This window comes from Dermacentor albipictus, unplaced genomic scaffold, assembly GCF_038994185.2.
Source record: "Dermacentor albipictus isolate Rhodes 1998 colony unplaced genomic scaffold, USDA_Dalb.pri_finalv2 scaffold_11, whole genome shotgun sequence".
NCBI lineage: Eukaryota > Metazoa > Arthropoda > Arachnida > Ixodida > Ixodidae > Dermacentor > Dermacentor albipictus.
This window is the reverse complement of record NW_027225565.1, coordinates 4,094,652-4,109,457: the sequence shown is the minus strand read 5'-3', so window position 1 is coordinate 4,109,457 and position 14,806 is coordinate 4,094,652. Positions and strand designations below refer to the sequence as shown.

At 46.3% G+C, this 14,806-nt stretch overlaps 1 protein-coding gene and 1 long non-coding RNA gene across 3 annotated transcripts in view; one reads left to right on the top strand and one right to left on the bottom strand.

The window, feature by feature from the left end:
• The window catches only part of Thor (eukaryotic translation initiation factor 4E binding protein thor), a 77,964-nt gene that overhangs the window by 45,883 nt on the left and 17,275 nt on the right, over positions 1-14,806 (bottom strand). For both annotated transcript variants that reach the window (XM_070528327.1, XM_070528328.1), the window contains exon 4: positions 2,809-2,966. In XM_070528327.1, coding sequence (XP_070384428.1) covers positions 2,809-2,966 — 158 coding nt within the window. The remainder of the gene's footprint in view (positions 1-2,808; positions 2,967-14,806) is intronic.
• Positions 3,338-6,228, top strand: LOC139051320 (uncharacterized). Its single transcript, XR_011509328.1, has 4 exons — positions 3,338-3,648; positions 3,818-3,983; positions 4,187-4,339; positions 4,839-6,228. It is a non-coding gene; the product is annotated as an uncharacterized lncRNA (long non-coding RNA).

The window sequence follows — 14,806 nt, the reverse complement described above, 5'->3', positions numbered from 1 at the left end:
ACAACTTCATGTCAACAAGCTCTATGCAGCTGCACAACATGAAGTCCTACATGCATTTTGTCTACTACAAGTTGCGAACAGTAACAAACATCCTTAAAAATGCCACATGCAGCACATTACAATAACCTATAGGACCACTGTGTGGCCTTCTGGAACAAGTCAGCTCAGATGTTTTGCAGCTGTGCAAGCTACACTAAGAGTATATCACCCAAATCGTGTACACAAGTCCTAATATTTCTTGAACACACAAGGTATACTATTAAAATAGAGACAAAATACTTTTTCTTTCTTTTGCAGAACTACACTCGAAAACTAAGTCTACCTGCCATTCTCGCGTAATAAGGTGAACCTGCAACCCTGATCAAACACAGCCATGCATATCATCTCCCCAATACTAGCATGTCACACTCACACTGTTAGGCTTGCTCACCTCCCTTCCCTCTCTAGGCACGATAGGCATGCACACCTCTTGCAGCTCTGATGTCACAATATACAAATTAAATATGTCTCATCTTAAATTCTGTTGTCCCTTCTTAAACACTCACATTGACCTAGTTTTACATGAATGCACATTCCACTTTAAAAGTAACAGCCTGACACAAGGGCAAGGATAGCAACAAGTGCTTTATAACCTGCGCCAGCAACAAAGCAAAAAGACCTCGATACGCCGCAACTTTCATCAGCCGCCACCAGCAATGCTGAATAAATGAAACGCCTAGTTCACTACAAGTAGTTCGAACGCCATAATTTCCTGCACACTGCTATACCTGTAAGCCAAAAACAAAGCCGAAGCAAGAAGAAAACACGTTGCGCGAAGCAGGGTCGGGGAAAAAAAAAAAAGAAGCGAGGGTTTCCTGCTACATGCCCCCACTGAGCTGCTTTTTCAGCTGGCGTACGGCCAGATGTCTATCAGCTGAATACAGCTCGACCGGGCAGGAGCTACTGGTCGAAATTTTCCGCTAGCGTCTACACAGCCTCGTTTTTTTTAAAGAAGAGATACCAAGCAAAACAAGAAAAAGGCTTGCGAGCACATTGCTCGGCCTCGTGGAACTGCTTGCTGCACTGACGCGCGGGGAGCCAAGCGTATGGCGGCCTTTTATAATCGTTGTTCTTTTTGTTTTCTTTTCCCACCGTTAAAGGTGGGAAACTTAAAAAAAAGAAAATAATTAAGAAAATAATCGCTAGTTGCGTATCGAGCAAATTTTTTATCTCGCAGCCAGTGCAATGGAACTGTCCGCCCGCTGCACTCCTTCGGCATATTTCAATCGTTAACTGACCGTCTCGCACCGAGAGCGATTATTCGTGTAACGAACCAATGTTAGGGCATCGCCGAACCCTGGGCACGTCAGAAAAATGTAAACGCCGAGGCCTGGCGAAGCATATGGCAAACTGAATCGAAGCATCGGAAGTTAAAAATTCCATGGTTTTATGTGCCAAAACCACGATTTGATTATGAGGCAGGCCGTAGTGGGGGACTCCGGAAATTTGGACCACATTGGTTTCTTTAACGTGCACCTAAATCTAAGTACACGGGTGTTTTCGCATTTCGCCTCCAAAAATCAGGACGAAAATGTGCACATGTAGTGCACCACGCAGACATGCTCGCATTTTGCCACTTTTCTAAAGTCTGTGCCGCGGTGAAGATCGCACGTATCTTTCTCACGGAATGTCAGCTACGCTGCTAGATTACGTGATCGAACCGTTCAACCCCAATCGCCTTGTTTCACGTTTAGTACATCTGGCCGTGCTAGCAGCGTACGGCCAGATGGGGCAAAAGCAACCTGCGACTTCAGGGCGAGGCTTCAGTGAAAGCCCGCAGGACACGAACAGACTACGCGCGAGCGCTCTCGACGTTGCGACACAGGTTGTTTTTTCGTCGCCTTAGTCGCAACCACGCAGGAATGAGGAGAGTGTTTTGCCAGGGCATGGTGGCAGCAAGCACCACGAGGCGTCCACCTTCTCTCGAGTGTGATGAAACCGTATCATGAGCGCCCTTAAGTAAAAAACGGAGCACGTACTATAAGCTCGGGTCTTGCGAAAACGCTCGCTGCTGGCCGCGCTGACGTGCACGGGCGGCAGCTCCCTATTAGCAAAACGAATAAACGAAATCTATGCGCAGCAGCAATCACTAACAAAACAAAAATGTAATAGCGCAAAATGAAACGAACAGCAGGTGACGGTGACTCAGAGGCACGCACGTATACGAGATGTTCAGGAATGACTGCATTCGAAACGCTCGACGAACGGCTAGGCGTTATCGGCGTAGGAGCACAAAGTGTCAGAGGAAGCAAAAAGATTTAGCAGAAGAAAGGCGCCATTGACAATTTAGAGCAGATCTAGCAAGCGCGACGCATCATCGCGTTCGGGGGACGCCTTTCGTGACGTGACCTTCAAACTCACGGGAGAAGAGCCGCGCGCGGCACGAGACGGCTGGGCGACCACGTGCTCTCTCGGCGGCTCGCGGAAAGGAGTCGTCTTTCGAACTTTCTGACGCCTCCGTAGCGCGGCATACCGCTGTGTTTGGCGCGTCGTCATCGTCAATTCATCAAGCGGATGCACCACATTTTGCGGCCGTACACGCGATGACGATTCCAAATTACAGCATTTCCAGGCCTTCGGTCGTCTATATTTCGGGATCAATAAACAATAGAGCTGCAGAGTCGTATCATATCACGCTGAAAGTGAACAAAACCTGCAGCTACAATACTCCAAAACATGCAACGGCCCAGTTCATGTCCACTGTGCTGCTCGTTATGCAAAGCGCGCCGATATCTCTAAAATGCATTAGTGCAAAGAAGGTAAGGTTACCTCCCGGCGTGGTGGAAAATATGGTACCCCCGGGCGTCGAGCTGTAGTCGTGCGGCAACTGACTTGCATCGTTGATGACAATCCGTCGCGTTGGTATGCTACGACTCGTAGTACCCACTTTGTGCTCAGGACAGGAGGCGGACATTGTGCTTCTACAGCTGGAACGATAAAAATACAGCCTAGTGACTCTGAGGTCTACAGCGTGCAACCAGTTCAACCACGGCAATAGCTCAAGCCTGTTCCTACATCCACAAGCTCTGAGGCACTATGCAGCAGTGGCGGCGCCGTCGACGTTTGCAGCAGGGCTTAAGTAACTAAGTAAGTAAGTTTATTCATAGTCTCTTTTAATACAGGACAGGCGTTTTAGGTACCACAGAAAAAATAAAGTTTTTTTGCTGTCTCTCATTGTTCACTTTGGAGTTTTTTTTTTTTATTCGTGCACTGTAGACTTTCACCACAATTTCGCAGAACTATCTATGAGAACTCCCTTCGTTCACAGTTCCGCAGACAATGCCACGCCAAGACGAGCCAAGCCAAGTTTGGCGTCGCCAACCAATTGCGCTAGAGAGGCTAGAAAGTTTTCCAGCATAGTTTCAGATCAGAAATATGCTGGTTTCTAGGCTCTGTAGGCCTCGAGCGCTGCTGTTTCAAATCAGACATGCAGCGTCACGGCGGCGGCGGCTGGTGAAATGTCCCTGTTCCCGGCGCGCAGCCGCGCCTAGCCGCAGCAGGTGGACGATGGCCCCTAGCAGCGCAAGCGTGTGCACGCGGCGAAAACAGTCGACTTCGATCTACTGTTGCGTGTGCGGATGTAATAACAGCTCCGGGAAACTGCCGAAGGTGCTGTTTTATCATTTCCCTTGGAAATCGTACGAGGCTGATAGGCGACAACGTTGGATCGCTCCAACGCAAATGCAAACGCGTCCTGTCTTCGCGCGGTTTCTGTCTCTTTCTCTCAAGGTAATATTAACACATTGTTGGTTCCCTTGTTTTCTTTTATTATTTTTAGCCCGAATGGAGATTTGTGGCTACCAGTGCAACGCAAGACAGTCATTTGCAGTGCTCGCTTTGTCGGTAAGAAATCGAGCACGATTGCCGGCTATCCCGCCTATGTGCCAACTCTGTTTCCGCCGTGATTCGGTACTACCGGCATGAAAGCTCGACAGATATAAGAGGTGAGTGTTATTAGTAGAAAGGGTACCCGTGAAGTGGTTAGAGTCGGCTGTGAGAAAAATTGCTGCGATGCTACAGTTCTTTACGACTTTGAAGCGCGGTTCAAGCGATAGTTCAAAGAAATTGTTGCGCCGCCATGAAAACCGAAAACGTATTGCAGTATTCATTAAGCGTGCTTACAGCTGGTTCTTTTTTTGGGGGGGAGGGGAGGGGGGGTTCAGCGGCCTCGCGCGTGGTTCAAGCACTGACATCCTAGAGCGCGATCACGGCGTCTGCGGATTCCTTTGAGAACTCCTCGACTGACCTCGCCGACGAAATCATTGCATCACCGTAAGAAACTGGCACATCCGCATCGGTGGTGAGCAAAAGTGTTATATATTTATTATTATCACGAGAGACTAGCCTTCAGGCACGTTTCGATTGCATCAGTGGCCTGCCTAGCCAGAAATTTTGGATGAGGCACGCCCTTGACACGGAATAGGTGCTGGGTAGACAGGTGTTTACCTCTCGTGCTCGGTGTCCCATAGTAAGCAGAAAAAAAATTATTTGGGAGCGACACTTGCCCTGATGTACCATCCTCTGGCCACACACCAGTTATAAGCGTTTGCTGGAAGCACTGTGTTGTGTCTGAATTCAAGCAGTGTTTCGAGGCATTTCATTTCATGCACCAATGATAATAAGTGGTCCTAATGGCAGGGAACATGTATTCGATCGCGACTCCATTTAACTAATATCTCATTACTAAATTGTTCCTATCAACCAAGACATTATTCTTTTGCTTGAGATTAACGCAGATTTCAGTTCTTCCCAAGCACTTAAAACAAAACTTGACGTGATGTTTTTCTACAACTTTTCAGATAGCCCAGACAGATGCAGATTTTAACGGAGGCGTTTGCACTCTGTTCCTCTCTGTGACAGCAGAAGGCGCCGCATCCGCACAAGTTTGCCATACAAACGTTGTTGAGAAAGGTGTACAAGCAAGTGCATATGTGAGATCGACAGCTATTGGACCGAACGAGCGTAGCTGTGCATTTCTTGGCTCTTCATTCGTGGGACGCATTTTCCTATGATTTCCGACGGACCGACGGCACTGTGTAGTTCTTCTCTAACGCAGCAAACGTGATTAGCGGAGTACAAGTCGCCACTACGAAGCAAACTACTTCGTTTGAAGTATTCCTGAATGTTTGCTATTCGTCCGTAGCCGCAAAACAGCAAGCGGGGTTCGTTTTGCGTTGCCATTTTCACGCGCCGACGTTCACCGCACACAACTTCGAGCGACGCGCCGGGAAGGGAACAGGGACAAAATGCGCGATGTGGCCACATTGGTGCTGCGCACTTGGAGAGCGGTGGCGCCACCAACTGAGCGCACGAGGAGTATAATTGTGCCAACTGAATGTGCATGCTGGCACATGGGTGGCGTCTCGTAGCCTGTAGCTATAGAGGCTAGAAAGTTATAACCTTCTAGCCTCTATACTGCAGCCAACGCTTTGGCTACCGTTGCATGGGTGGATCTGGCTGGGCTCCACTCTGCACTCTGTGTATCGGTGTCCAATAGGTGGTGTGCCAGGGCAAAGTCCTATGACAACGTAGACCGCAACATTTTGTGGGATATTCTGGAAGGGGAAGGCTTAGTTAACGGTTGTCTACAGCTTCTGAGAGAGATTTACCTAGAAAATACTGCTTGCGTTGAATGGGATGGGATAAGGAGCGCGGAGAAAGTTCATATCAACAAGGGACTGAGGCAGGGGGTGCCCTTTATCCCCGCTGCTGTTTATGATGTACATGGTGAGGATGGAGAGGGCACTAGAAGGAAGTAATATCGGGTTTAATCTCATACAAACAGGCAGGTAAAGTAATAGAGCAGCAACTCCCAGGTTTATTTTATGCGGACGACATTGTGTTGTTCGCTAACAAGCAAAGTGATTTGCAACGTCTGGCAAATATCTGTGGACAGGAGGGCAGGAATTTAGGTTTGAAATTTAGTGTTAGAAAATCAGGTGTTATGGTATTCTACCATAGACAATAACAGAAAGCTTAGAAACTAGTTGGAGATCTATACATTCAATGAAAACAGTGAACAGACAGTGGAGATACAGAACCAAGAAATACCTCGGGTAACAGAATATAAATACCTTGGTATATGGATAAACGAAGGCAATGGATATATGGAAACACAGGAAAAAACCATAACAGTCAAGGGGAAGAGAAGTGCAGCCATAATGAAGCACAGAGCGCTATGGGGATACAATAGGTAGGAGTAAAGCCCCTGCATCTACGCGCCACCGCCGCTTTCTCGGCGGTGGCGCCTAGATGCAGGGGCTTTAGGTACGAGGTCCTCCGAGGTATGTGGAAAGGGGTAATGGTTCCAGGACTTACTTTTGGAAATGCGGTTGTTTGCTTTAAATCAGGGGTACAATCAGGACTCAACGGGAACCAAAGGTCAATGGGTCGCCTTGCATTGGGCGCTCACGGGAAGACTACAAATGAAGCTGTGCAGGGGGATATGGGCTGGACTAGTTTTTAAGTGAGGGAAGCTCGCAATAAAATTGAGTATGAAGAATGTCTGAGGAATATGGAAGAAAGTAAATGGGCTGGGAGAGTGTTCAGGTATCTGTACAGGCAAAACATTGATTCACAGTGGAGGAAAAGAACTAGGAAGCTTACCAGCAAGTATGCGGCCTGTGGGGTGGGCAACATAGCAACAAAGAAGGTCAAGCGGAAAGTCAGAGAGGCTGAATTAATCTCATGGGTGGCGGCAATGGAAAAGAAACCTGCCATGAGTAACTACTTAAGAGGAAAAAACGAAATCGGGAAAGAAACCATTTATGATAACTCAAAGGGAAGCTCATTACTTTTCGAGGCGAGATCGGGATGCCTTAGAACACGCACCTATGAAGCGAGATATAAGAAGGAAGCAGAAGCATGTGCTTGCTGCGGTAAAGCTGGGGAAACGACGGAGCATATTTTATTAGAATGTGAAGACGTCTACCCAGTGGTCGATTTAGGCACCACTGGCCTCCTTGAAGCCCTTGGGTTCAGCGGGAGCAGTGGTAAAGCAAACAGGTCCGCAGTAGACATTAGTAAGAGGTGATTGGAGGATTGGTGGAAGAAAAGTAGGGAAAGGACAAAAGACAGAGACGTACAAAAGCACAGTTCGCAATAGATCAGAAAATTTGGACGTGGTAGTTCATAGTGTTTTTTTTTTTTTTCATTGGTTAACCTAGGTAGGATATTAGGCAGCATAGTAGCAAGAGCTTGGTGGCGCAACCCACTGCCCCGATCCAAAGGGGACGGTCATAACATCCATCCATCCATCCAAAGTTCTAGGTGTTGCAGAAGTCGCGGGGCGCTGTAGTGCTGAACTTATCGACACAAGTTGGCGGCTGGACGTAATTATATTTATTCGATCAGGTTTTTTTACTAATTGTAACAACGTGTCATTATTTCGCATAGTTGGGGGCGCCTCCTGGACACCAAAGCGGCAACGGGGACACCACAGTTAGAGCCCGGATTGTTCTGTGGGTTGGGGCTCACCCGAGGCCCCAACCCACGGGCCGCCCTGCTTCTAGATTTGATCCCTCTGCTACCCCTTGGGTGCCCTGGCGATCCTGCGCCGCCTTCTTTATTATGACCTCAGGTGCTCTCCTGAGGCGTCCGTTTGCCGGTTACATGTGCCTTCCTGGAGCAGCGCTTGTAAAAAATCCAATCTATCATCGCGAAGAAGAAAGCGACCCGCGACTTATACAACACCAGTCAGAACCTTGCTTGCCGGTGTGTGTGGTTGGCAAATGGGATGTGTTAGGCGTTAACTTGGCCTGTCTGCTTTTGGTTTGTCTACAGAGCCGTTCCCACTGCAGCAGTAGGCTTTTCGTTGACTGGATCGGATCGATTTGTAACTCATCCATTTATTTGACCGGACACGCCCAAGAGTTCAGTCAAACTTTGCGGTGTTAAAGGTTTATCATGCAGGCATGGGCAACTGTTTCTTCGGGGGCAGCGCACAAACGGCACGAAGGGTTCGAGTCGAACAGTTCATGTGGTCGTTGTTGAGTAGCCAGTGATCCTCTCCGAGCTTGGAAGAGTAGTGCGCTCTGTCTGTCCCCCCTGTAGTATGGTTCACTGCTAGGTTCCACTTTGTTTCGCATAGCACAATAGACTGTATTTTTTTGTGGTCGCTGTGTGCCAGATGTCTGTGTTTGTCTATGTTATTCGTTTGTTCACTTCTTTACTCCATTCGCTTTCACTTTTGCTTTGTTGGAGCTTTGGGTTCGGGCCGAATTTTGTTTCGATAAAGGCGAGTCATTGCATCCAGAAGGTATTTATGCCCTTATACCGCGGGTGTAAGTATATTCGGCGGCTGTAATTGGCTTCGGGCATAAATTTCAACCTACCCATGTATTGGTATTTTGACCTTGCTTCTGGAATTTCAAACGGTGACCAGCCCATTTCACCTGTTGTTGTGGCATTGGCTGTAAAGATGTTTCCTCCCAGCAGCCATCATCAAAGTTTGTTCTGGTGCAGGTTAAGGCATTTTGTCAGTGTTGAGTGGTGTGTCAGTTGCGTATGTTGTTACTGGAACTGCGAGTGTTTTCCACAGCGCACGACTGACTGAATAAGGGTTGTACGAGTGTCGGGATAGGTGCCATACTCGACCTTTTGGACGGTTCGATTTTTTTATTATCGAATCAGTTTATTTTTCGAGGTAGTCTTTTTTTTGTGTCTATTTCAATTCCAAGATACTTATAAGTTGCTGTCTTTGTTATAGAATTTCCTTCTAGCTTGAATGTCAATTCTTCAGATTTTGTGTTTAGGCTCATCCATTGCGATTTTTCTGTGGAACTTGAGGTAGTCCTCAGCCGCAACTTGGGCGCAGGTATCAAGAAGGTCCTGTAGGTCTGCTGCTGACTCAGCGAGAAGCACAATATCGTCGGCGAATGCTAAGTATGAGATTTTTGTGTACACCTCTTGGTGGTCTGTTGTTATTGTGGAGAGTCTCACTCCAGGTCCCTCATCATTTAGTGCTTTCAGGAGGTTGTTTATATAGATATTAAATAAGGTCGGTGATAGAGGACATCCCTGTTTTAATCCAGCATTTAGTTTCACTTTCTGAGATTTTAGTCCCTGTACTTCATAAACTGCTGTGCATTCTTTATAAAGTGCCTTCAGTAATTCAATAAATTCCTGGTCCAATTTCATGATTTCAAGTTTTTCCCATAATTTAGAGTGTGGTACAGAGTCGTAGGCTTCTTCTATATCTAGGAAGGCCACATAGAATTGAGATGTTTCCTTGTACTTCATCTCGATTATTTGGGCGATAGTGAAAATGTGATCACTTGTTTGTCTTTGTGGACGGAAGCCATTTTGTGATTCACTGTATAGCTTTTTTTTTTCACAATAGTTTTGTAATCTACGATTTATCGTTGTACTGAAGAGCTTTAAGATGTTGCTGAGAACTGCTATTGGACGAGAGGCATTGATGTCACTTTCCGCTTTGCTTTTGTGAATGCGTTGTATTTGGGTTTCTTTCCAGGCTTCAGGTATATATTGTGTCGTAAGGATGTCATTGAAACAGTTGAGTAGTGTTTCTCTTGCTTTTGCTTGGAGAGCCTTGATAGGAGAATAAACTTTATTTGTCCAACGGTTATTGCTGTTGGTGCCCGGGGCTAGGCTGCCAGAGGTCCATCCAGAGGAAAATCTTCCGAGACCCTCGGCAACGGCCCTGAGAAATTCGTTTGGAATGTCATCTAGGCCTGATGCTTTCTTGTTCTTTAAGTCTCCGAGGCATCGTTTTAATTCTGCCATTGAGATCGCCCCGGATAAAGTCTCACTGTATGGTGGTGCATTGTAAAGTTTCATTGTGTTATTTGTGGGTTGGTGCAGTGGTGTCGTGTAGTTTGCTCGTATGGTTTCAAAGTGGTGTGTTATGTATTGTTCTATTTCTTTTATGTGGAGAGTACGTCTCTCACTTGTTAGGAATGCATCATTCTTGTGTAGGTCCTCTCGTGGTTCCAGGGTCTGTATATAGGCCCAGAACTTCTGACTGTATAGTGTTGTCGCTCCTTTGTTATATGTTACTCTTGCTGTTGAAATGCTTCGTCTATCTTTTTTGTGACCATAGTTTTGACTCGTTCTTTTTGCTTCAAGTATTCTTCCCAGATGACATCTTTTAAGGTAGTGTTCTCTTCAGGTATGTGGTGGTGCTGTCTGGAGAGTGTCTTTCGTTTTGTATCTTTCACCTCCTTTTCGAACCCTGGCGATGTCCTAGACCGTTTGTTTCCAGTTGTTTTTCCAATGGTTTTATGAGCTATTTATAGACACTTTTCTGTGAATTCTTTATATTTCAGTGGTCCTTCTATTGATAGCTCCAAATCTCTGCAAATGCTTCAAGGCGCTGGTCTTCTCTTGTTTTCCAGTATGCTTTGGTGGGCTTTGTCGCAGTGTTCTTTCGAGGTTGAATCCATTTTAAGCTTATTGTAATTCTATTATGGTCGCTTCCACAGTTGTTATACTTCTTTTCATCTATGTGTATGGATGACATATGCATGTGTTGCGGTGTTGCCTCATCATTGTACAGAACATAGTCAATAGCAGACTTGCTTGAATTTCGTGACCATGTGCATGTTCCGTTGCAAGTAGGGTCCAGGTTGGCTATGTGTAGGTTGCACTGTTTAGCTTGCGTAGGCCAGCTGAATTTTTTTTTGTAGCCATCTAGCTCCCTTATATGGCAGTTGAAGTCTCCTATAAGGAGGACTATAAGGATTCTTGTAGGTTTGTTCTGTATCTTTTTTGATGCAGTCATAGATATTTTCATTCCGTGTTTGTTGTTCTGAGCTGGTAGCCATGTATGAACAGAGACTATCATACATGATTACATGGTTTGAAGTGCATGAAGTTGATATCCACATGGGTGGAAAGGCCTGTGAAAGTGGCTGCGAAATGGCGATTCCCACAAAACAGACCACATCCATATTGAGAGCAGGAGGGGCACCAAGTGTGAGCGACGCATTAGTGGCCACCGAAAGAACAACAAGAAACGTGCATGTAGGAAAGGAGGTAACTCTAGGATGCCAGGTAGTTCATGTCGCTGTGTTGGCTATGACAGCAGGTGCCTGCGTCACCCGATTGATTCGCAGTGCAAGTTACGGCGACTGTCAGTGCAAACAGGTGGGGCACTGTCCAATCTGCTTGTGCTGCTGGTTGTCACTCGTTACTAGACCACCATGTGCGACGTAGGCAAGCACTGTGCCTTAAGTTGGATAGCTGAATGTGCTGTATGCAACTTGTAGTGCATGAATGCCCACTGTTGTCATGCGGATCTTAGCCAATGTACAATGTATTGTCTGAACCTTATGCGGTGATTGAATGCAGAGTCTAATTTGATAATGGTCGCCGTGTTATGTTTCTTCGATGTGGCGACCTGGTTAGCTGCATGGGCAACAGTCTCCCGAGGTAACCATCTGCTCCTGCAGTCCACACAGCGATAAAGACTCCCAATTTACATGCACCGTAATTGGTGCTCTCCCCATTCGACATTGCTGCAGCCGCCGGCAAATTATGCTTGTGGGCCTTCATCGGCCGTCATGTGGCGTGAGCGGAGACAGCACACGTTATTACATGGTCCGAAGTTGATAGCCACATGGGTGGAAAGGCCTGCAAAAGTGGCTGCAAAATGGTGATGCCCACATTGAGAATGTGGGGCACCAACTATGAGTTACACATTAGCGGCCCCCGAAAGAACAAAAAGAAACGTGCAGGTTGGAAAGGCGAGAACGCTAAAATGCCGTTTAGTCCATGTTGATGTGTTGGTTGCGGCAGCAGATGCCTTGCGTCACCCGATTGCTTCGCAATGCAAGTTACGGCGACTGTCGATGCAAACAGGTGGTGCACTGCCCAATTTGCTTGCGCTACTGATTGTCGCTCGTTACCAGATCGCCATGTGCGGCGACGAAAGTGAGCTGTTTACGAGCTCGCATTAATGGTTTCAGCGCATCTCGACATGAAAATTTTATTTCTGATCTTGTATGAGAAGGTGCACTGCTTTTCTTCTGCCAATAAAGTCGCACGTCCTGTTCACTCACTTGTGGCTTGTTTGTATGGGCGTCAGTAGAGGCTCTTTAGTCTCCTGGCCATTAAAACGCGGCAGCTGAGGCATGCCGCAAAGCCAGCGAGGCGAGCACGGCGCGTACCCAGCGTACGCCACTGGTATAAGGACATTTCCGCTTCCTGTTTAAGTAGCGCCATCTGTCGGGCCCCCCACTAAGTTCCATGCGCTGCCGCTTCTTATTTTCGAACCACTGTGGAAGGTACAGTTTCCCTTCTCTAAAGTTGTTCTTTATTCTATGCTGCCACTCTTTTCTCGTTTATTTGCCCTCGTTCCTCGGAAAAACCTAATGCCCCTTCGATATCTGGCCCTGTTCCCTTAGCCAGAGTCGGGCGAAGGTCTGCGCATCTCGGCACTATATGCTCAGTGGTCTCAATTTCGGCTCCGCAAGCTGTGCATAAAAGGTCCACGTCTTCAAATTTAGCCCTGTATGTTTTCGTTCTCAAAACCCTCGTCCTAGCTTCGAATAATAGTGAGCTGCCCCGCGAGTTATCAAATAAGAGCTCTCTCTTTATCTCCTGTTTTTGTGTCCTATACATAGCTAGCGCTGGCTTTCCGAGCATTCTTTCTTCCCACCTTTTATTTCCGCCTCCTTCACCTCCTTTCCCACGCTAGAACCATGTTATACGCCCTCCCTCGGCTGTATCTAATCCTCAGCTTCCTAGTTCTGAGTGTCCACTTTATGTTCAAACTTTTAATGTATAGATATTTGTACACTTTTCCCGTTCACCTTTTTTCCCCCAGTGCTGCGAGTCTCTGTACATCTTACTTATTGCCTCTCTACCTTTGAATGACGTCCATCCCATGCCCCCCTGCACTCCCTCATTAGGGGTGTTCCCGTGCGCTCCTAAAGTCAACCTGCCCACACTTCTCTGTCTTGTTTCCATGCATGCCTGAACTTCCGATTTCATGCACAGTACTGAATTTCCGAATGTGAAGCCAGGTACCATAACCCCTTTCCATACCCCTCTAACCACTTCGTACCTATAGCTATTATAGTTCCATAGTGCCTTGTGTTTCATTACAGCTGAGTTCCTTCTCACTCTTTCAATTATATTCTCATGTTCTTCCAAATACTTTTTGCCCTCGTTTAGCAATATGCCCAAATACTTGTGTTTTTCAACATGATCAATCTTAGTGCCTTGTATTTCCAATGGTTCCCCCCTTTCTTCATTGTATACTATTATCCCAGACTTCTCTCTACTGAATTGCAGTCCCAATTTTTCTCCCTCCTCTCCAGATATCCTCATTAGTTCCTGTAGCGCTACTCGAATGTCAGCAAGCAGTACAATATCATCTGCATACAGCAGTCCGGCTAGTACTTGAGCTACCTTCTGCCCTTCCAGCATATAGCTTATGTCGGCTCCTATTGTGCTCTGTTCTAGCCTCTTTTCCACTTTGCTCATGTAAATCATAAAAAGCAGGGGCGACAATGGACAGCCCTGCCTAAGACCACTTCTTATTTTAGCTGGCTTTGTAGTTTCCCCCTCCCATGTTATCTCTACCTCATTATCTGTATAAACTTGTTGTAGGAATCCAACCAACTTTCTATCTAGACCATATTCCTTCAACTGGTTCCATAACTTTTCTCGGTTTACATTATCATAGGCACCTCTAATGTCTAAAAAAGCTATCCATAGCGGTTTCTGCCTGGCTGCCGCTATCTCTATGCACTGTGTTATAACAAATAAATTATCATCTAGCCTCCTGTTCCTTCGAAATCCATTCTGCAGCTCCCCCATGATTTCTTCACATTCTGCCCATTCCTCCATTCTCATTTTCACCATCTGCATTGCTACTCTGTATATGACTGATGTGACAGTTATTGGCCTGTAGGATTTAAGGTTGTCCTTGCTTCCCTTACCTTTGTAAACTAATATCATTCTGCTTGTTTTCCGGTCCTATGGAACATCTCCCCCTACAACTATTTGTTCAATAAGTTGTAATTTTAATTTACTTTTCTGGCGTAATATGCTTATCAATTTCATAGGTATGTCATCAGGTCCTGTCGCTGTTCCCACGGAGACCCTGTGTTCAATTTTGTCCCATTCCTTACTTGTCATCCCTCTGTTTTCCTCCTCTAATTCTGTCCTGCTGTTGTCATTGTTCTCCATTTCGCTACCCTCTGGCTTTGCAAATGCTGCCTCTATTGTTAACCTAATATATTCCTGAGCTTCCTCTCCCTCTACCTTTGTTCCTTTAGGTGTGGTCAATGAGTGCTGAACCACCTCTGTCTTCTTACTCTGTTCCCTTATGTGTTCCCAAAACTTCTTAGAGACATTTCTGTTTTTTTTTTTTTCGTATCTCTAACAACCACTGTACCCCAGCCTTTGCTATCTTGGCTTGAATTAATGTCAATGCTTCTCTTTTCATTGCGAGGTAATTCTCCCATTTTGTCTCCACCTTTTCTGGCGGGGCTCCCCTTTTCTTCGCTGCTCTGTGTTTTCTGCACGCATCTTTTCATTCCTCTATGGCCTCCTTCCCGATCTCACCAGCTTTTCGGTTTATGTTTTCCCTGCTTACTTCCTAGTTTCCTACTCTGTCCCTTCTCTAGCTCTCGTTTAAAAATACCTATTAACTCGTCGTATGCCCATGCCCTTTGTGGTTGCTTGGATACTATGTTTTCAATGTTTTTCGCCACTTCTTGTGGCTGCCTGTCGTTCAGTTTGCTCATACCTTTCCTTTCTTTAGTTTCCATCAGTGCTACTGTCCTTCCAAAACTGA